The sequence below is a fragment of the Manis javanica genome, chromosome 16, assembly GCF_040802235.1.
Source record: "Manis javanica isolate MJ-LG chromosome 16, MJ_LKY, whole genome shotgun sequence".
NCBI lineage: Eukaryota > Metazoa > Chordata > Mammalia > Pholidota > Manidae > Manis > Manis javanica.
Window position 1 is genome coordinate 51,587,226 of NC_133171.1, and position 23,656 is coordinate 51,610,881.

The 23,656-nt window shown below is 36.6% G+C and overlaps 1 protein-coding gene across 6 annotated transcripts in view; it reads left to right on the plus strand.

The window, feature by feature from the left end:
- The window catches only part of BTBD9 (BTB domain containing 9), a 504,665-nt gene that overhangs the window by 47,422 nt on the left and 433,587 nt on the right, over window positions 1-23,656 (plus strand). For 2 of the 6 annotated variants that reach the window (XM_073224474.1, XM_073224475.1), the window contains exons 2-4: window positions 7,684-7,895; window positions 11,888-12,251; window positions 13,342-13,606. In XM_073224474.1, the coding sequence (XP_073080575.1) occupies window positions 7,684-7,895; window positions 11,888-12,251; window positions 13,342-13,606 (841 nt within the window). Of the gene's footprint in view, window positions 1-605; window positions 643-688; window positions 803-7,683; window positions 7,896-11,887; window positions 12,252-13,341; window positions 13,607-23,656 lie in introns of all 6 variants that reach the window. The other 4 variants (XM_073224477.1, XM_073224478.1, XM_073224476.1 and 1 more) reach the window with 4 other exon arrangements.

Consider the following 23,656-nt stretch of genomic DNA (forward strand, 5'->3'; position numbering starts at 1 on the left):
GCAAAAGTTATATGTATTAAGTAATCTGAATAACCTATCAAAATAGATACTTATATAAGTAGTATTAATATTTATTATGTATCAGTTGAATTATAAATTTACCTTTGAGCTAGTTAACCAAAAATCAATCATTGTTCATCAAGAGTCATTTAATCTTAATTATGACCTGGATAAAATTTTAAGAGAATATTATATCTGAGAATGTATTCATTGGGTATGTGCATTACATTATTTCAGCCAGGGAAAGAGTATTTTGTTTAGAGTCATACACTATCATTGAAATATTGAATAGTGATGTGAGAGTTCATGTTGAAGAAGAACGGGACTTTGAAATCAGGTACCAGTAGCTTTCAGAATTTTATGTTTTACATAGGAAATGACCATGTTATTTTGCACATTGATTGGGTAACCCAGATAGAAACCGAAACATAAAATAGAAAAACAGTCTGATCCTTTTTTTTAGAGGACAGTCACTCCTTGAGTATATATTAGAGCAGGGGTTGGCAAACTATAGTCAGAGAGTTAAACCTGGCCATTTTCTATAAATAGTTTAACTGGCACTGACCACATTCATTCATTTACTTACTGTTTCTTGTTGCTTTTAGGCTCTAGTGGCAGAGTTGAACAGTTGTGACCGAGATGGTATGGCCTTCAAAGTGTAAAATATTTACTGTCTGACCATTTGCAGAAAGTTTGCTGGTCCCTGTGGTAGAATGCTGTATTGAAGATTAAACAGTTGAGTCACACATTATTTGCTGACACTCCTCAACAGATTCTCTTAAGCTCGTCTTTTATAACACAGGTGACTGAAAATATTTCTGTTTTAAGGGCTCTCAAATGGAGGTTGTAGTTGAAGGAAAGGTATTTGCCTTGCAGTTAGGGGAGTATACCGTTAGCCCTCTGAGCTCCTACTTTAGGAGGCCAGGAGCTTGCACTTACCTGGGTAGATGTCTCTTTCCTTACTCATACTCCATGTTGCTCATATCACAGCCCTTGCTATTGCTGCCACTGATAGGGGTGAGCATGGAGTAGCAGGTAACTGGAGAACCTAGACCATGAGGCTCTTCCACTGTGGTATATTGTGTTAAAGACCATTTTTCACACACCTTCCTGGTAATGGATCTAGATGTGGATTTAAAGATTAAGAATGATTTAACCTGTAATCCTAGTCCAATCCTAGAGTTTCAGAAGGTGTGGACATCTAGTGGAGAGGACATATCTGGTTAATTCCTCTGGTCTTCGGTGCAGCAGAGGAGTAACTCACTCACTTCTGAGCTGTCAGCCACATCACCACCTTAGGCTCCTGGATGTTAGTGAAGGCTCTCACCTACTAACTGGTTACTTACACCTGAAAAAGGAGTACTGAAAATTCGGTAAAGATGTGTGAACTAGACATTCTGAGTTTTCAAAGAATTTAACTCCGCTCTCTAACATGTAAAGCTTCTAATAAAAATTTAGCCCTTTCTTTTTTCAGTTCTATTTGTAGAAAGGCATTGCATACAAAAGCAGGAAAGTGCCTGTAGATGAGATTAAATGCAGTGATGTTCTGATAAACACAGGTAACCTTAGGGCTGCAAGTTGATACTGGAAATTACAGTCTTGAGAAAAATTTGGGTTTATTTTTTTTCGGGAGTGGGTAGGATGCTTCCTACCTTCATTAGTAAAACAATGTCAATTTTGTGACTCCAAGAGATTATAAGTTTTTATAAAATATTTAAGATGGTGAGGAAGTGGAAAAAGATGGCAGCATGAGAACTGAGGCAGAAACCTCCTCCCAAAACCACATATAACACAAAAATACATCAAATACAACTAACCCTGAAAGAGCAACTGGAAAGAAGACTGCAATAGATGGCCTACATCTGAGGGAAAGAGAAGGCCTCAAGGAAAAGGGTAAAGTAGCAAAGCCGTGATTTGGTGGGACACAAGCCCCTGCCCCCACCACAGCTGACTGGCAGGAAGAGGAGAAGCGGAGTGGGGAGGGAGTAGAAGCCCAGGACTGTTAAACACCCATCCCTGGAAATCTGCTTCAGGAGCATTAACCCACATTACATGGTACTCTGGAGATTAGTGAGGTTGGAAAGCAAAGACAGGCAGAATACTCAAGAGAGACTGAGATTTCAGTTGCTTGTGGAGAACAGGTACCTACAACAGGCCGATCTGGCACAAAAGAAAAACAGGCACTTGGAAAAACTTCCCAACAATGAGAGGGCTGCTAGAGGGGAAAGGATTACATAGAGCTTGCTGCACAGGAGAAAGGACAGGTGGACAAAATTTTCCTGGCACACTCAACACAGAAGGTTGGGAATATATAGGAGCTTTAGGTGCTCTATCCCCCAGGCTGGCAATGCAGTGCTGAGGCCCGCCGATGGCAAAGATTAAGGGCAAGGACAGAGTAGTAAAAGCAGCTAGAGGGAGAGAAAAAATCACATACAAAGGAAAACCCTTCACACTCTCATCAGACTTCTCAACAGAAACCTTACAGGCCAGAAGGGAGTGGCATGATATATTTAATGCAATGATACAGAAGGGCCTTGAACCAAGAACACTGTGCCTGACAACATTATCATTTAATTTTGAAGCAGGGATTAAACAATTTCAAGATAAGCAAAAGTTGGGGGGTTTACCTCCCACAAATCATCTCAACAGTGTATTCCAAAGGAACTGCTGTAAATGGAAGTTCTACTAAGCCTAAATAACTATTACCAGAGAAAATAAAACCACAATGAAGAAAGTAGACCAATTCATTCCTAAGCAAATACACAATCAAATCAACTACTGGCAAAGTCAGTGAAGGGGTACACAAAGGGTGCAGAATATGACACTAATATATAAAGAGTGGAAGACGAAGAAAAAGAAGGGAAAAAAGAAAAAGAACCTTTAGATTCTGTTTGAGATAGCAAACTATGCGGCTTAAGTTAGACTGTTAGATAGCAAAGAAGCTGCCCTTGCACCTTTGGTAACCATGAATTTAAAGCCTGCAATGGCAATAAGTATGTATCTATCGATAATCACCCTAAATGCAAATGGACTGAATGCACCAATCAAAAGATATACAGTTACTGAATGGATAAAAAATCAAGACCCATCTTTATAGTGCCTAGAAGAGACTCACTTCAAACCCACATACATAGAGTAAAAGTGAAGGAATGGAAAAAGATACTTCATGCAACTAATAGGGAGAAAAAAGCAGGTATTGCAGTACTTGTACCAGATAAAATAGACTTTAAAACAAAGAAAGTAACAAGAGACAAAGAAAGATATTACATAGTGATAAAGGGGTCAGGCCAGCAAGAGGATATAACCATTATAAATATCTATGCACCCAACATAGGAGCACACAAATATGAGAAAGAAATACTAACACAATTAAAGGGGGAAGTAGAATGCAATAGTCATTTTAGGAGACTTCAACACACCACTTACTCCAAATGACAGATCTACCAGACAGAAAATAAGTAAGGAGAAAGATGCACTGAACAACACATTAGAACAGATGGACCTAACAGACATCTACAGGACACTCCATCCAAAAGCAACAGGATACACATTCTTCTCAAGTGCACATGGAATATTTTCCAGTATAGATCACATACTAGGCCACAAAAAGAGCCTCAGTAAATTCAAAAAGTTTGAAATAGTACCAGTCAGGTTCTCAGAACAGAAAGGTATGAAACTAGAAATAAATTATGTAAAGAATAGAAAGAATCCCACAAACACATGGAGGCTTAACAACATGATCGTAAATAATCTGGATCAATGATCAAATAAAAACAGATCAAGTAATATATGGAAGCAAATAAAAGCAATAACTCAATACCCAAAAATCTGTGGGATGCAGCAAAGGCTGTTCTAAATGGGAAATATATTGTAATACAGGCTTACCTCAGGAAGAAGAGCAATCCTAAATAAACAGTCTAAAAATCAAATGGAACTATAAAAAGAACAAATGAGTCCTAAAGTCAGTAGTAGGAAGGACGTAATAAAGATCAGAAGAGAAATAAATAAAATTGAGAATAATAAAATAATAGAATCAATGAAAGCAGGTGCTGGTTCTTCGAGAAAATAAACAAAATATATAACTCCCTAGCCAGACTTATCAAGGAAAAAAGAGAGCCTACACACATAAACAACCAGAAATGAGAAAGGAAAAATCACTATGGATACCACAGAAATATAAAGAATTCTTTGAGAATACTATGAGAAATTATATGCTAACAAATTGGATAACCTAGAAGAAATGGACAACTTTCTAGAGAAATACAACTTTCCAAGGCTGACCTAGGAAGAAACAGAAAATCTGAACAGACCAATTACCAGCAATGAAATCGAGCTGTTAACCAAAAAATTACCTAAGAACAAAATTCCTGAACCAGATTGCTTCACTGCTGAATTTTACCAGACATTTAGAGAAGACCTAACACCCATTGTTGTTAAAGTTTTCCAAAAAGTAGAAGAGGAGGGAATACTTCCAAACTGATTCTATGAGGCCAGCATCACTCTAATACCAAAACCAGGCCAAGACACCACAGAAAAAGAAAATTACAGACAAATATCCCTGATGAACATAGATGCAAAAATACTCAACAAAATACTAGCAAACCGAATTCAAAAATCATCAAAAAGATCATCTTTCATGACCAAGAGAAATTTATTCCAGGGATACAAGGATGGTACAATATTTCAAAATCTATCAACATCATATACCATGTCAACAAAAAGGAGGACAGAAATCATGATCATCTCTATAGATGCTGAAAAAGCATTTGACAAAATTCAACATCCATTCATAACTAAAACTCAGCAAAATGGGTATAGAGGGCAAGTATAATCATAATAATGGCTATATACAACAAACCAACAGCCAACATCATACTTAACAGCAAGAAGCTGAAAGCTTTCCGTTTAAGATCGGGAACAAGACAAGGATGCCCACTCTCCCCAGTTTTATTCAACATAGTACTGGAGGTCCTAGCCACAGCAATTAGACAACATAAAGAAATAACAGGCTCCAGATTGGCAAGCAACAAGTTAAACTGTCACTGTTTGCATATGATATTCTATTGTATATAAAAAACCCTAAATAATCCATCCCCAAACTAACCAGAACTAATAAATTAATTCATCAATGTTGCCAGATGCAAAATCAGTACACAGAAATCTGTTGCATTCCTATTTACTAATGATGAACTAGGAGAAAGAGAAATCAGGAAAATAATTCTATTCTCAATTGCATCAGAATGAATAAAATACCTGGAATAAACCTAACCTAGGAGGTAAAAGACCTATACCCTGAAAACTACAAGACACTCATGACAAAAATTAAAGAAGATACTAATAAATGGAAATATATCCCTTGCTCATGGATAGGAAGAATTAATATTGGCAAAATGGCCTGCTTGCCTACAGTAATCTACAGATTCAATGCACTGCCTATCAAAATACCAATAGCATTCTTCAACGAACCAGAACAAATAGGTTTAAAATTCATATGGGACCACGAAAGACCCTGAATAGCCAAAGGAATCCTGAGAAGGAAGAATAAAGCTGGGGGGATTACACTCCCTAACTTCAAGCTCTGCTACAAAGCCATCGTAATCAAGATAATTTGGTACTGGCACAAGAACAGACCCATAGAGCAATGGAACAGAATAAGGAGCCCAGTTATATACCCACACATACATGGCCAATTAATATTCGATAAAGAGCTGTGGATATGCAATGGGGAAATGACAGCCTCTTCAGTAACTGTTTTTGGCAAAACTGGATAGCTACATGCAAGAGAATGAAGCTGGATTATTATTTAATTCCATACACAAAAGTAAACTCAAAATGGATCACAGACCTGAATGTAAGTCATGAAACCATAAAACTCCTAGAAGAATATGTAGACAAAAATCTCCTGAATATAATAAACATGAGCAACTTTTTCTTGAACACATGTCCTTGGCCAAGGGAAACAAAAGCAAAAACGAACAAATGGGACTACATCCAGCTAAAAATCTTCTGTATAGCAAAAGGTACCATCAGTAGAACAAAAAGGTATCCTATGGTTTGGGAGATTATATTCATAAACAACATACCCGACAAAGCATTAACATCAAAGTATGTAAAGAACTCACACACCTGAACACCTAAAAAGCAAATAACCTGATTAAAAAATGGGCAGAGGATGTGAACAGAAATTCATATAGCCAACAGGCACATGAAAAGATGCTACTCATTGCTAATTATCAGGAAAATGCAAATTAAAACCACAGTGAGACATCACCTCACACCAGTTAGGATGGCCAACATCGAAAAGACTAGGAACAACAAATGCTGGCAAGAATGCAGAGAAAGGGGATCCCTCCTACACTGCTGGTTGGAATGTAAATTAGTTCAACCATTGTGGAAAGCAATATGGAGGTTCCTCAAAAAACTAAAAATAGAAATACCATTTGACTCAAGAATTTCACTCCTAGGAATTTACCTAAAGAAAACAAGGTCCTACATTCAAAAAGACATATACACCCCTATGTTTGTTTTAGTACTATTTACAGTAGCCAATATATGGAAGCAACCTAAATGTCCATCAGTAGATGAATGGATAGAGAAGTGGTACATATACACAAAGGAATATTATTCAGCCATAAGAGGAAAACAAATCCTGCCATTTGCAACAACATGCATGGAGCTGGAGGGTATGATGCTCAGTGAAATAAGCCAGGCAGAGAAAGACAAGTACCGAATGATTTCCCTCATTTGTGGAGTATAACAACAAAGCAAAACTGAAGTAACAAAGCAGCAAGCAGACTCGCAGACTACAAGAAGGGACTAGCAGTTACCAAAGGGAAGGGAGTGGGGAAGGTGAGTGGGGAGGGAGGGAGCAGGGGATTAAAGGGGATTATGATTAACACACATAATGTTTGTGGTTCATGGGGAAGGCAGTATAGCACAGAAAAGACAAGTAGTGACTCTATAGCATCTTACTATGCTGACGGACAGTGACTGCAATGGGGTGTTTGGGGGACTTTAAAATATGGGTGAATGTAGTAGTAACCATAATATTGCTCATGTGAAACCCTCCTAAGATTGTATATCAATGATAACTCAATAAAAAAATTATGCTAATGGGTTAAAAATAAAGTGGAAAAACTGAATAAAGTCTGGCTTTTAATAGTAAAAAAATAAAAATAAAAACATTAAAGATGATTTCAGACCAAAACCTCTGAAAGTGTTTAAAATCTGATGATTTAGTTCATTCTTTTTGTGATTTAGGTCTAAATCTATGGCTGAATGACTTTTCCAGTGGCCATAGGTAGTTATTCCCAACCTTATTAAATGTATCTATGCTAAAAGAGGAATTCCTCTGATTGGTGATTGTCCTTTTCCTGAGTACTGGGAAGTAAGGGCCCTGTTTTTGTGTGCAGTTTTATTGACTATATCTCCAAGTGCTGTTAGTGTTTGAAGACCCTGGCATTTTTGCTTTCCTAGTGTGGTAAGGCAGTGAGTTGAGTGCAGTTAGTGGAAGCAGGCTGAATAACATCCTAGAATAAATGGGTTAATAAAGATACCAGTAATGATGAAATCTTGTGTGATTTTTTAAAGAGTACTTTAAGTTGTTCCTTGTGTTTATGGTATGTGATTTTCTTAATGTGTTCCGCTCCCCACACTAACTCTCATCCCTTCTTTATGTAATAGATCAGCGACTATCATCTATTCTACAAGATGAGTAACAGCCACCCTCTTCGCCCCTTTACTGCTGTGGGGGAAATTGATCATGTGCACATTTTGTCTGAACATATTGGTGCCTTGTTGATTGGGGAGGAATATGGTGATGTCACCTTTGTTGTGGAAAAGAAACGTTTTCCTGCACACAGGGTAATTTTAGCAGCGAGGTGCCAGTATTTTCGGTAAGTGTGTATTACTTTTTGAAGATTCCAGTCACTTGTAGAAAACACTGGTATTTGCCACTCTACTGAAAAATATTTAACAAATCATAACAATAAATTCTAGCAATCCTCAATTCAGCATCTGTAAGAATTTAATCATTGTAGACTTTTGTATTAGTTTCTGAAAGTCACTTTTTCCTATAGAACCATCTTTGAATTATAGGGTTGGAAACTTTTCCAGGCTAGACTGTATCTGATCAGCCATTTTTAAGGTCTCAAGAATATTTCTCAGACTGAGTTTTGTTGCCTGCACCTTCTCCTCACAATTAATGACTAATGGAACTTAAACTGATTTATTGGCCAATAGGTTTTTGTTGTATAGGTAGACTGAACTCTGTGCTTGCTAATGAACATAACAGATCTGTCTCGAAGACAAGCAGATTGACAACCTAAACTAAAGAAACTCAAGTATTTACTGAGAGTAAGTTTCATAGTTATATTAGAACTAAAATTAAATGAAATATTTGTATATTTGTGAATCTCACAAATATTTGTGAAAACCATACTTATATGTAGCTATTGTTTGTTACTCAAACCCTTAATCTCCATGGTTATAAATATTAAAATGGGCTCTGGTTACTCTTCAATTTACCTAACATCAATTAAAAGGGAATAGCACTGAATTATTGACTGAGTGATAACGTATCCTTGATAAATTCATCATATCCATTGCCATAAAATCAAGGATTTGTCTGGGAAACCTGACTTCTAAAAATTGAGGTGCCAAATGCTTAGAGAAAATTTCAGTTACCTTCTGGTGAAAACTGATGTCTGATTTTTAACATCAGAATTAACTGAGACAGAAAAATAGTAATACGTAGTCATATACATTGTAATAAATTGTGTCCCTTGGAAATATTTACTATTTAATTAGATCTCTTATAGTATTTTATAAATGTTTTTAGAATGTTCCATGTTGTACATATAAAATGCACTGTAAATTGAAACAGGAGCTTAGAAAAGAGAGGAGTTCTTCTCATGCTTTATTCCTGTTGCTAGTGGTCAACTCTGCCAAGCAGTTGGCCTTGGTCTAGTCATTAGATATCAGGCTCTATCCTTTGCACACTTTTCCTTTTGAGTTTCTTTCCCTTTTCTTACTTTTGGCCATCTCATTACTAATTATCATATTTTAATTTAAGAGTGCATTTTTTATTAAGTCGCAACTTTTCAGTCTTATGTTTATTATTTATTATGTTTATTATGTTATTTCAAAAATAATTTGAATCAACTGTATGTGGGTATCTTTTAGGGGATCAGTATACCTTAAAAAAACTCAAATGCTTATTTTTTTAAAGTATCATTGATATACAATCTTATAATGGTTTCAAATATACAAAACAAGTGGTTCAACATTCACCCATATTATCAAGTCCTCACCTCCTCCAGGGTGGTCACTGTTCATCAGTGTAGAAAGATGTTACAGAGTCATTAACTGTGTTCTCCATGCTGTACTACCGTTCCTGTGACCAATCTATATAGTGATTGTGAATTATTGTGCCCTTAATCCCCTTCGCACTCCCCCTCCCTTTGGTAACCACTAGTCCCTTCTTGGTGTCTATGAGTCTACTGCTATTCTGTTCCTTCTGTTTTGCTTAGTTTTTATATTCCATAAATAAGTGAAATCATATGGTATTTGTCTTTTTCTGCCTGGCTTATTTCACTGAGCATAATACCCTCTAGATCCATCCATGTTGTTGTAAATGGGGGGATTTCTTTTCTTTTTGTGGCTGAATAATTTTCCACTGTGTATATGTTCCACATCTTCTTTATGGACACTTAGGTTGCTTCCATATCTTGGCTATTGTAAATGGTGCAGTGATAAACATAGGGGTGCATGTGGCTTTTTGAATCAGGGATCTTGTTTTCTTTGGGTAAATTCCTAGGAGTGGAATTACTGGGTCAAATGGTATTCCTATTTTTAGTTTTTGAGGAATCTCCATATTGCTTTCTACAATGCAATAATTGCACCAATTTACATTCCCACCAACATTGTAGGAGGGTTCCCCTTTCTCCGCATCCTTGCCCAGTATTTAAGAAATTCAAATACTTTTAGAAGTTTAAAAATCATATTAAATGAATGGAATATACTTCCCTTACTTTTTGATCTTGTTCTTGATGTCTTTTTGTGGGTATTGAACCTTTATAATATCTGATGGCTCACTAGTCATTACCAATGCCACCATTCATGTGCAAATGAAGGTTAACTGTCAGCAATCTGTAGAAGCCTTACTAAGTGTTGTCATAGCCCCTATCAATTCCTAAGTAAAGGCAAGCTAATTGAACAGGTGGGAACTCTCCACAAGTTGAAGGTTCATTTTACTGTTCCAAAGAAGCCTCATCAAAAACACTCTTAAAGTATTGAGAATCCAGGTCCATATGATGGATCACACTAGGGTAGCAGTGAGACCACCCCAGGAAGGTGTTCTCTAATCTAGTAATTTTAAGGTCATTTTTGAATGCTGTCTGTAGCAATGAAAATTTACAAGGGTGTTTTTAGGCTGAGTGTAACCCAGTGAAGAGGTGTGCACAGAATACTCGTGAGTCTTGCTGAATGGTTTCCACAGTTTCCATGAGGCAAGCATGAATGCCAAGTCCTGGGAGAAAGTGGGAGGAGTTCCAGGCAGGTGTGGAGGGAGCCCTTGAAACGCTTAGGACTGCTCTGAGAATCTTAGGAGCAGAGAATCTCTTTTTGCCCCTTTACTCTTTTGACCTCACTTTGATACCTTCTCTTTCTCATTTTGTACTCCCCCTTTTCTGCATTCCTCCCTTGTCCTCCTCTGGACACCCTTTCTTTCCTCCTGGATTGTAGGTTTCATTGATTCATGTTATTTCTTCTCGTGTAATAGAGGTAGAAAGTCAAATTCTTTTGGTAATGATTGTCCAGTTTTCATTTTTTAGATAAGCAAATAGGCAATAACGTGGAGGGTGTTTTAATCTGAAAAATACCGAAAGACAAAAAAGTCAAATCACTCATAATCTCATCAACAATTTTTTTATTTTATAAACAAATAAAATTCCTTCCCTCTTTCACAACAGTTTATGATGAATCTCCCCTGATTTTTCTCAATATAAATAGGTGTATCTATATATACCTTTGTGCATATACATGTAAGTATGTGGTATACATTTTTTTTCCTTGTAACATATTTAAATCAGCAACTTGACTTACCTACTATAACCTGGATATCTTTCCATGACAGTATATATTTATGTCCCTTGATCATCTTTCTAATGGCTGCATAGAATGTATATGTAACAGTTTTTTCAAACATGTTTCTATTGATGGACATTTAAGATTCTTTCCGTGTTTTCGTTGTTTCACTATATGTCTTATATATTTGTCTTTGCCTTGCTGTATTATTTCTCTAGAATTCAGCCTTAAAAGTGAGAGTACTGAGTTGAAGGGTATACATGGTTTAGATTTGAATAGATAGTACTTAAATTACTTTTAAAAGAGGGGTGTCCATTTATACTCTTAAAACACTGCATTAGAGAACTGTTTTTCCATTGTTTTTTAGCACTGAGTGTAAGTAGGCTTTTTTATTTCTGCTAGTCTGACAGGGGAGAATGATACCTGATTGTGTTTGTTTTTATCTGATTGTATCTTTCCCTTAGTTCTACTTTTTAAGCTGCCTAATTGACCTTTAACATGTTTGTATTGATTTCACTGTTCCTCTCAAAAGAGCACTTTATAATCTATTTAATGAATACATATCTTGAGCTCTCAGGATATTTCATTAGCCCAATTGTTCACAGAATTAATTCAAAGTAGTTTTTAAGTCATTTCTCTTACCTTCTTTAGAGAACTATTTAAAATGATTACTATGAATTTCTTTACTTGAATCTTTGTGTCATTAAATAAATTTGTATTATGTTGATAACCATTAATTCATAATTTTGTAGCAGGTCTTACTAGAGGTTTTCTTCATGTGTTTTTTTTCTCTAATGCGCAGAGCATTACTGTACGGTGGAATGCGAGAATCTCAGCCTGAAGCAGAAATCCCTCTCCAGGACACCACTGCGGAAGCATTCACGATGCTCCTTAAATACATCTACACTGGGCGGGCAACGCTGACAGATGAGAAGGAGGAGGTGCTGCTGGACTTCTTGAGCCTCGCTCATAAATATGGATTTCCAGAGCTGGAGGATTCTACCTCTGAGTATCTCTGCACCATACTTAACATTCAGAATGTCTGTATGACTTTTGATGTTGCCAGTCTTTACTCGCTTCCCAAGTTAACTTGCATGTGCTGTATGTTTATGGACAGAAATGCTCAGGAGGTGCTCTCAAGTGAAGGCTTCCTCTCCCTTTCTAAGGTGTGTCCCTGTCTGCAAGTAATTTACAGGCATGCATCGTTTTATTTATATCTGCACAGCAGAAATACAGCAATGAGCTAAGAATAAAAAAATAAAAATCATTGGTGTGGAAGAGGTGATCTGTCTAGCCACTTGGCTTGGGTGCTGAGACTGTAGATCATATGAGCGGCAGATTGCTTCTGTTTTCTTTCTTAAGGTTTTTCCAATAAGTTTTATGTGCAAAAGAAACTGTTCTTCTGGGTTGTTGTTTTCAGTGTGGTAACAAATGGGCTCCTTTTGTGGTGTTGCATTCTATTTTTTAGTTTTGTGTTTCTCTGACAGAGTGCAACTAAAACTCCTTAAAGAGGGAAAATTCGTAAAGGAGATCTGATGCATCATTGGATGTCTCTAAGTCACTGCTGTTGGTCTTTTTTGCTGGCTCAAAATTATACAGTGTAAAACCCATTTAATATAATAGCCAGAGTAAAACTATTTTGTTCAAGTCTTTCTCCAAACCCTGGTGGTTGTCTCTCCTTTCCCTTCCTGTGTTCCTCCTAGGATCTGAGTATTTCAAAAAAGAAAACTTATTTGAAAAGCTACATATCTTGGTTTGAGAGTACACTATGATTTTTATTATCCTACTTAATTTTTTAGAGGCAAAGGTCTTTGAGGTGTGCACCAGTGTTGCTAGAGATCAGTCTGGAAATCTGAAAACCAAAAATATGGTAGGGCAGTAATATGGTAGAACAAAAGATTTTGAATTTTAAATGCCAGATGTATCTTACTGACTTAGAAATATCAACCCTCCTAAAGAAACTGTATGGAATGGCAGCATCTCATGTTGCCATTTTTCTTTTTGTTTTATTAAGGATGGTGCAAATATGTTGGAAAGATTAGATGTTTGATGTAGTAGTGCAAGATGCCTACATCTATTCACACAGTGATAATGAGCAGGAGAGTATATGGCACAAAGAATAAGGAAAGAAGATGGTCAAAAAGAGTTAATTGCTTAACTATAAGTGATATCTGGAGTTGTGTAAGGTTTACTGATGGATCATGTACATCGTTAAACTCCACAATAACTAGGATTTTTCCTTTTTGTCCTTTTCAGACAGCACTTCTAAACATCGTATTAAGAGATTCATTTGCAGCTCCTGAAAAAGATATTTTCCTAGCCTTGTTAAACTGGTGTAAGCACAATTCAAAGGAGAATCATGCTGAAATCATGCAGGCTGTGCGTTTACCTCTGATGAGCCTCACTGAACTTTTGAATGTTGTGAGACCTTCAGGACTATTGTCTCCTGATGCCATTCTGGATGCTATTAAAGTTCGATCAGAGAGCCGGGATATGGACCTCAACTACAGAGGCATGCTCAGTAAGTACCCATTATCCTACTCTCACCGAGAGATTTTATTTGCATCTTAAGACAGTCTCAGCTACAAAACTCTAGTGCTGGTGTACCTGGCATGTGTGGGTGTAAGAACACACAGCTCTGCTTCCTCCAGAAGGCCCTTCCTTGTCATCTGCCTATTTGCTTCTCCTGAGATGGCTTTGCCTCGGTAGACCCGAAAATCAGGTTTATCACCATTCCTGGACAGAGTTCTTCAGCAGCTGCCTAGAATGTCAGAAATAGAAACTTTTCTGAAAGCTTCTCATGCTAAGACCTTTCCTTCCCTCCTCCTTCAAATTAGTACAGAGTACATGTCGTCTATTCTTATTATTTTAAGTACCTTAAACACAGAGATTCTAAATAGCAGTAATAATAGCTAACCCTTATGTAGCATTTTTGACACTTTTTTGGTGGTTTTTCTAATTAATAAAAATAATAGCAGCTAACATTTATAAAGTGCATAAATGTATCAATAAGAGTCCCATAATCACTTAATTCTCACAACCCTTTGAGGTAAGTACTATTATTGGTTCCATTTTACAAATGAGAAAATTGAAGTACAGAGAGTTTAAGTAACATGTCCAAAGTCACACAGAAAGATGTGGAGCTGACACTCAGACCTTCGTAGTTAGGCTCTAGAAGCTGTGTAATTAACCACTAAACTATGCTGTATAAGTGCAAGATACAGTTGGTCCCTGAAAATTGTGTGGTTTGGGATGCCAACCTCCTATGCAGTTGAAAATCCATGTATAACTTTTGGCTCCCCCAGAATTTACCTACTAATTCCCTTTTATTGACAAGAAAGCCTTATCAATAACATAAACCATTGATTAACACATAGTTTGTATGTTAAATGTATTATATACTTTATTCTTATGATAAATAAGTAAGCTAGGGAAAAGAAAATATTTTTCAAATTGTCACAAGTCTCCAAAAAGTTTTTCTAATATATTAATTGAAAAAAATCCACATGTAAGTTGAGCCACACAGTTCAAACCTATGTTGTTTAAGGGTCAATTGTATAGTCCCATGAAAAGTTAAATACAACAATGTTCAAGGTGGTTATATGCTGTGAACTTCAGAAGATCACATGGAGTGTTTGAGGGAGATTTCATGGAAATTGTGAAGTTGAGTTGAGCCTTGACATTTGATAGGAATGGCATCAGGATGGGGTGCATTTTAGATAGAAAAACTTGGTGAGTTTAATAGATGGAGATTAGAACACTTGAAGGACTGAACAGAACAGCTTGAATAGAGCAGAAGGCTTATGTCAATTAATAACAAAGAAAGTCTATAAAGGTCACCTCAGGCAAAATCATGAAAGTTTTTGTAACTAGACTGGAATTTTGCTAATGTGCAGTGAGAAACTGATTTTAGAGAGGGGAAGAGGCATGAATTCAGTAGTGGTTTTGAAAGATGGATTTATGGTACTGGACTCAATGATTTGGAATAGGGAAAAACTGATGCAGGGAGACCACTGAGGAGGGTATTTAACCTGTGCAGAAATCAGAAACTTAAACTCAAATGATGGTGGGAAAAATGGAAAATAGTGGATTTGTAGAAGATACTTTAAAAAAATAGCTCATGGTGATTCAGAGTTTTAAATTTGAGGATTAGTGGATGAAGTTGTCTTATTTTATCAAATCTAAGAAACCAGAAATTCTGAGGTACCATTGTTTATATACCACTGAGAAAGGAAACAATATTGTCAGTCAAACCATGACACACCATTATGTCTATATTCCAATTTCAGAAACGTTAAAATTTGAGAAAAACTTGTCTTAGAATTAATAGTTGTTTGAAGAAGGTGCTGAGCTTATTTTTAGACTACTGACTTTATGCATTTCTGAGACATCCAAGTTCTGTCTCATGTTCCCTGAGTGACCTTTTCCTTGACCGTGTCTTCACACACCCTCTTGAACTACTGATGATCTTAAACAGATGTCCTTAGCCTGGACTTCTTTCCTGACTCATCAGATTTAGATCTCTTTTCATTGGGTGTGGGAAAAAAAGAATAGATTTGGAGCTAGACTAATTTGACTTCAAATCCTGAGTTAGTCACTTAAAAGATTCATAGTTATATAACATGCTATTACATAAAGAAATTTACCTGTAGTTTTTATCTCCTAGTATTCTTAAAAGAATTAACTGAAATGTGTGGAAATAATGTGTAAGCTCAATAATAGGAAACATTGTTATCATATATCATTATCTGTGTTCTTCCTCATCTCTATGTCTGCATAGGAATTACCACATTGATTACATTGTTTTAAACATTTTTGTTCACTTGTCTTTGGTCCCTGAAGGCAGAAATGATCTTTGTAAGGCATATTGATCTTGGTATCCTCAACATTTAACATACTGAATAGCATATAGCAGACATTTGGTGAATGAATGCAAAGAGAAATGTGTAATTAGTAGTGGAAGCAAGTTACTGATGTTTAGGAAGTAGTCAAAGCTGGTGGTAAAAGAGTTGAAACGTGGGCTAGATAAAATATAAAGAAGGTAAAGATCAAAGTCTGAGACTTAGAGAAGACCTATACAGGGTCAGGGAGCTAAAAGTAGAGAAGGAAGATGTGGAGAGGTATGAAGAAAAGTAGGATACAATTACAGAAGCCAATAGAGGAGAATGCAGTGGAGAGGGTGGTCAGTGGTATCTGGTGATGCCGGAAGATCAAGAAGAATGAGAATTGAGAAAACATTTGGATATGAATTGTGGTGAATAGTCTAGAGAGAAGCTTGGCTAAACAGGGAAATAGACCATGGGTTTGAAAAAGTAGTAAATGCAGTTTGTTGACCATCTGATGTGTGAATTAGAGTAGAAGGTAATAGAGAAGTGATGTGGTAGCTAGAGGGAGCAGGACAGGAGAGGCCTAGAAGAGATAGCAGGTGCTAGAGAATGGTACAAGTTGAGGGTCAGCCTTGGATAAATTGTGGGAGGATGGAAGGGAAAGAGGTAACTTGATGATAAACAGAATTTTAGACTTAAAATCCTAATGGTTGGATCCTCTTACGTAATTCCTTTTTTCCCTTCTTGCCCTAGTTTTGATTTGAAGCGCTGTTGGGATGCTGGAACTGGGTGCTTTAGAGGGATAGACTTGGGACATTGCTGCAGGAGGTGAGGGGGTGTTTTGGACATTTTACACAATTAGTGGTAGCTTGGAACTGATCGCCTGGTCACTATAGATGTCAGACCTGGGTTATAATAAACCCACAAAATTAGCATGAAGAGAGTAATCAACCAGTGGGGGCACTCTATTCTGGAATGATAAACTTATTATAATTGTTACTCATAAATATTAAATTTTTAATTTTGTAATAAGTGAGAGCTCAAGGAAGAGATTATACAACTGTTTGTTCTTTATCTAACTTATAAACTTGAAAAATGATTAAATACCAGACTGTTTTCTGACTTTTAAATTATATGAACAATAAAATCAATAATAACAAATATTAAGGAAGCAGCATATTACTTTCCTCTTAGATCCTAAAAAGTGGGCTAGTTATTTCTGAAGTAAATGTTATCAAGCATTCATATCATTATTTTCTTTGATCAGATTTCTTCACTATTAAGGGAAAAAGAGTCTAAAATTTCAGAACTGTTTCTGGGTGATGATCTGGAAAGATAGTTCTGCTTATTTTGAAATTATTGACCAAATTTGGTTGTTTCTTTGTTTTTCCATGGAGGTTAGTTCTGTGCCTTTGAGGACTTTTCATGAAATGTGGTGAGGTTCTGTCTTGGGACGTGGGCTCAGATACTAATGCATGTTCTTTGAGTTTATTAATATTGGTTATTGGAAGATTTAGTTCTTACAGCTGCATATCCTGAGGCTTTTTACCAAATTACAGTAATTTTTCCTTCCATAAAGAAAAAAAAAAGGATCCAAGGGATGTTATAAATTTACCAGTGAAGGTTGATTTTTCTGGGAAGGTGGTTTGAACTAGTTTTGTACATATATAATAATAAGCATTTGTATACCTGGGGAAAGGGAATTAACTTTTAATGAAATTATTTTTCCTTAGAGCATTTGAACCTCTTGTACTCACATCATTCCCTCAGTGTTTAGTTTTGTCTTTGCTATGGAGATATTTCTGCCTTGAAAGTTAGTGCTTTTTCGGTTGAGGCTATTATACTTTGTTTTGCGTATCTCAGGTTTTAGACATTGGGAAAGAAATCAGGAATTTCTCGTTTTTTTTTGCTTGTTTGTTTGTTTATAGCAGGGAGCATATCACAGCTTCCATTCTCAAGAGTTCTTTGTTGAGTAAAAGTCAGTCTGTTCACAGGACTGAAATGTTAAATTATTTGTTAATATGTAACTATGCATGTGTGTGTGAGTTTCAGTCTGTGCTGTAGGTACATGGCACTGTGTACCTCGTTCCATAGTTTCCAGTAACTTAGAGTGAGGGAGCTTGCCCCTGTGATACTCTTGATTGTTGTTTTTCTTGCCTAGACTCCTATTAGACTGAGCTTATTGAAGACTGTAATTATGTCTTTTCACCTATGTTTTCCCAGTACCTAGCCCAGAGCCTGAATATAGCTTTTCAAAATAAATGAGTGACTGATGAATCCATCCTGAGCTTCTGAAGTAGAATTTAAAATTTGTCTCACCTATCACATAAAAGACAGTAATAACAACAGTGAACCTTTAATACTATTTTTTTTTCTTATTTTGCTATCATTAATACACAATCACATGAGCAACATTGTGGTTACTAGATTCGCCCCATTATCAAGTCCCCACCACATACCCCATTACAGTCACTGTCCATCAGCATAGTAAGATGCTAAGAATTACTACTTATCTTCTCTGTGCTGTACTGCCTTCCCTGTGCCCCCCATCCCCTACATAATGTGTGCTGATCCTAATGCCCCTTATTCCCCTTCTCCCTCCCCTCCCACACACTCTCCCCTGTCCCTTTCACTTTGGTAACTGTTAGTCCCTTCTTAGGTTCTGTGAATCTGCTGCTGTTTTGTTCCTTCAGTTTTTGCTTTGTCTTTATGCTCCACGGATGAGTGAAATCATTTGGTACATGTCTTTCTCTGCCTGGCTTATTTCACTGAGCATAATATGCTCTTGGTCCATCCATGTTGTTGCAAATGGTAGGATTTGTTTTCTTCTTATGGCTAAATAATATTCTATTGTGTACATGTACCACATCTTTATTCATTCATCTACTGACGGACACTTAGGTTGCTTCCATTTCTTGGCTACTGTAAATAGTGCTGTGATAAACACGGGTTTATCTGTCTTTTTGAAACTGGGCTCCTGCATTCTTAGGGTAAATTCCTAGGAGTGGAATTCCCAGGTCAAATTGTTTTTCTATTTTTAGTTTTTTAAGGAACCTCCATACTGCTTTCCACATTGGTTGAACTAGGTTATATTTGCACCAGCAGTGTAGGAGGGTTCCCCTTTCTCTGCCTCCTCGCCAGCATTTGTTGTTCCTACTCTTTTCTATGCTGGCCATCCTAACTGGTGTGAAGTGATATCTCACTGTGGTTTTCATTTGCATTTCCCTGATAATTAGTGATGTGGAGCATATTTTCATGTGCCTGTTGGCCATCTGAATTCCTTGTTTGGAGAAGTGTCTGTTCATATCCTCTGCCCAGTTTTAATTTGCTTATTGGGTGTTGAGTCATTTAAGTTCTTTATATAATTTGGTGGTTAACCCCTTGTCAGATATGACATTTACAAATATATTCTTCCATACTGTAGGATGCCTTTTTGTTCTTCTGATGGTGTCCTTTGCTGTACAGAAGCTTTTTAGCATGATGTTGTCCCATTTGCTCATTTTTAAATTTGTTTCCTTTGCCTGAGGAGCTGCATTCAGGAAAAAGTTGCTCATGTTTATATTCAAGAGATTTCTGCCTGTGTTTTCTTCTCAGGTTTTATAGTTTCATGACTGACATTCAGGTCTTTGATCTATTTCGAGTGTACTTTTGTGTATGGGGTTAGACAATAATCCAGTTTCATTCTCTTGCAGGTAGCTGTCCAGTTTTGCCAACACCACTTGTTGAAGAGGCTGTGATTTCCCCACTGTATGTCCATGGCTCCTTTATCATATATTAATTGACCACATGTGCTTGAGTTTGTATCTGGGCTCTCTATTCTGATCCATTGGTCTGTGGATCTGTTTTGTGCCAGTACCAAATTGTCTTTATTACTGTGGCTTTGTAGTAGAGCTTGAAATAGGGGAGCGTAATGGCCCCAGCTTTATTCTTCCTTCTCAGGATTGCTTTGGCTATTCGGGGTCTTTTGTGGTTCCATATGAACTTTAGAACTATTTGCTCTAGTTCACTGAAGAATGCTTTGGTATTTTGATAGGAATTGCATTGAATCTGTAGATTGCTTTAGGCAGGATGGCCATTTTGACATTAATTTTTCTTATCTGTGAGCACGAGATGTTTTTCCGTTTATTGGTATCTTCTTTAATTTCTGTCATGAGTGTCTTGTAGTTTTCAGAATATCGGTCTTTCACTTCCTTGGTTAGGTTTATTCCTACCTATTTTATTCTTTTTGATACAATTGTGAATGGAATTGTTTCCCTGATTTCTCTTTCTGCTAGTTCGTCGTTAGTGTGTAGGAATGCAACAGATTTCTGTGTATTAATTTTGTATCCTGTAATTTTGCTGAATTCAGATATTAGATCTAGTAGTTTTGGAGTGGATTCCCTAGGGCCCATTATGTACAATATCATGTCATCTGCAAACAGGAACAGTTTAAGTTCTTCCTTGCCTATCTGGATGCCTTTTATTTCTTTGCGTTGTCTGATTTCTGGCTCTAGGACCTCCAGAACTATGTTAAATAAAAGTGGGGAGAGTGGGCATCCTTGTCTTGTTCCCGATCTTACAGGAAAACCTTTCAACTTTATACTGTTAAGTGTTGGGATGTTGCCTGTGGATTTATCATATATGGCCATCATTATGTTGAGGTATTTCCCCCCTATGCCCATCTTGTTGAGAGATTTTATCGTGAATGGATGTTGAATTTTATCAAATGCTTTTTCAGCATCCATTGAGATGGCCATGTGATTTTTGTAATTTTGTTGGTGTGATATATGATATTGATTTTTGAATATTCTACCATCCCTGCATTCCTGGAATAAATCTGACTTGGTCATGATGGATGATCTCTGATGTATTTTTGAATTCGGTTTGCTAATATTTTGTTGAGTATTTTTGCATGTATGTTCATCAGGGATATTGGTCTGTAATGGTTTTTTTGTGGTGTCTTTGCCTGGTTTTGGTAGTAGAGTGATGTTGGCCTCATAGAATGAGTTTGAGAATATTCCCTCCTCTTCTACTTTTTGAAAAACTTTAAGGAGGATGGGTATTAGATATTCACTAAATGTTTGATAAAATTAAGCAGTCAACCATCTTGTCCAGGGGTTTTGTTCTTAGGTAGTTCTTTGATTACCAATTCAATTTCGTTGCTGGTAATTGATCTATTCAGGTTTTCTGTTTCTTCCTGGTTCAGCCTTGGAAGGTTGTATTTTTCTAGAAAGTTGTCCATTTTTTCTAGGTCATCCAGTTGTTTAGCATATAATTTTTCATAGTATTCTCTAATAATTCTTTATATCTCTGTGGTGTCCCTAGTGATTTTTCCTTTCTCATTTCTGATTCTGTTTATGTGTGTAGACTCTCTTTTTCTCTTGATACGTCTGGCTAGGAGTTTACCTATTTTGTTTATTTTCTTGAAGAATCAGATCTTGCTTTCATTGACTCTTTCTATTGTTTTATTCTTCTCGATTTAATTTATTTCTGCTCTTATCTTTATTATGTCCCTCCTTCTACTGACGTTGGGCCCCATTAGTTCTTCTTTTTCTAATTTCATTAATTGTGAGTTTAGACTGTTCTTTTGGGATTGTTCTTCTTTCCTGAGGTAGGCCTTTATTGCAATATACTTCCCTCTTAGCATGGCCTTTCTTTGCTGCATCCCACAAATTTTGCGGTGTTGAATTAGTGTTGTCATTTGTCTCTGTATATTCCTTGATCTCTGTTTTTATTTGATCATTGATCCATTGATTATTTAGGAGCAAGTTATTAAGCCTCCATGTGTTTGTGGGATTTTTCATTTTCTTTGTGTAATTTATTTCTTGTTTCATACGTCTGTGATGTGAAAATCTGGTTGAAACAATTTCAATCATTTTGAATTTACTGAGGCTCTTTTTGTGGCCTTCTGTATGATCTGTTTTTGAAAGTGTTCCATGTGCACTTGAGAATAATCTGTATCCTGTTGCGTTTGGGTGGAGTGTTCTGTAGATGTATGTTGGGTCCATCTGTTCTAATACGTTTTTCAGTGCCTCTGTCTCCTTACTTATTTTTTGTCTGGTTTGTCTGTCCTTTGGAGAGAGTGATGTGTTGAAGTCTCCTAAAATGAATGCATTGCATTCTGTTTGCCCCTTTAATGCTGTTAGCATTTGTTTCACATGTGTAGGTGCTCCTATGTTGGGTGCATATTTATAATGGTTATATCCTCTTGTTGGACTGACCCATTTAACATTATATAATGTCCTTCTTTGTCTCTTGTGACTTTCTTTGTTTTGAAGTCTGTTTTGTCTGATACAAGTACTGCAACTCTGCTTTTTTCTCCCTATTAGTTGCATTAAATATCTTTTTCTATCCCTTCACTTTTTATCTGTGCATGTCTTTGGGTTTACAGTGAATCTGTCGGCAGCATATAGATGGGTCTTTTTTTTTTATCCATTCAGTGACTCTGTATCTTTTGATTGGTGCATTCAGACCATTTAGAGTGATTATCGATAGGTGTGTACTTACTGCCATTGCAGGCTTTAGATTCGTGGTTACCAAAGGTTCAAGGGTAATTCCCTTACTATCTGACAGTCTAATTTAACTCACTTAGTATGCTATTATAAACACAACCTAAAGGTTCTTTTCTATTTCTCCTCCTTTTTCTTCCTCCTCCATTCTTTATATATCAGGTATCATATTCTGTACTCTTTGTCTATCCCTTGATTGACTTTGGGGCATTTGATTTGATTTTGCATGTGCTTAGTAATTAATTGTTCTGGTTTCTTTGCTGTGGTTTTATTTTCCCTGGTGACAGCTATTTAGCCTTAGGAACACTTCCATCTATAGAAGTCCCTCCAAAATTCACTGTAGAGGTGGTTTGTGGAAGGTAAATTCTCTCAGCTTTTGCTTATCTGAAAATTGTTTAATCGTTCCTTCACATTTAAATGATCATCTTGCCAGTTAGAGTATTCTTGTTTTGAGTCCCTTGTGTTTCATTACATTAAATATATCATGCCACTCCATTCTTGCCTGTAAGGTTACTGTTGAGAAGTCTGATGATAGGCTGATGGGTTTTCCTTTGTATGTGATCTTTTTTCTCTCTCTAGCTGCATTTAAAAGCCTTGATCTTTTTCATTTTAATTATTATATGTCTTGGTGGTGTCTTCTTTGGGTCCATTGTGTTGGGAGATCTGCTCCCCTTGTGGCCTGAGAGATTATCTCCTTCCCCAGATTGGGGAAGTTTTCAGTGATTACCTCCTCAAAGATACTTTCTATCCCTTTTTCTCTCTCCTTTACCCCTATAATGTGAATATTGTTCCCCTTGTATTGGTCACACAGTTCTCTCAATATTCTTTCATTCCTAGAGATCCTTTTTTCTCTCTGTGCCTCAGCTTTTTGTATTCCTCTTCTCTAATTTCTATTTCATTTACCATTCCTTCTACTGCATCTAATCTGCTTTTAAAACCTTCCTTTGTATGTTTCATTTCAGATACTGTATTGTTCAATGTTTGTATCTCATTCCTGAATTCCTCCGTGAGTTCTTGAATATTTTTCTGTACCTCCATGAGTATGTTGAACCTTTAATACTTTAAAAACTTTTTGGCTTCTATTACTCTTGTATCTTCCCAACTATACTTCATGGTATCTTCATTTGTAAACTAGGGGGCTCAGAGATAATTTCTACTGAGTGTTCCTCTGTGGAAATATCTGGTGTCTGATATGCACTTGTTTCCATTAGACAATGACCTGCTGGCAGGCGGAGTCCAGAGTGACTAGCACATAGA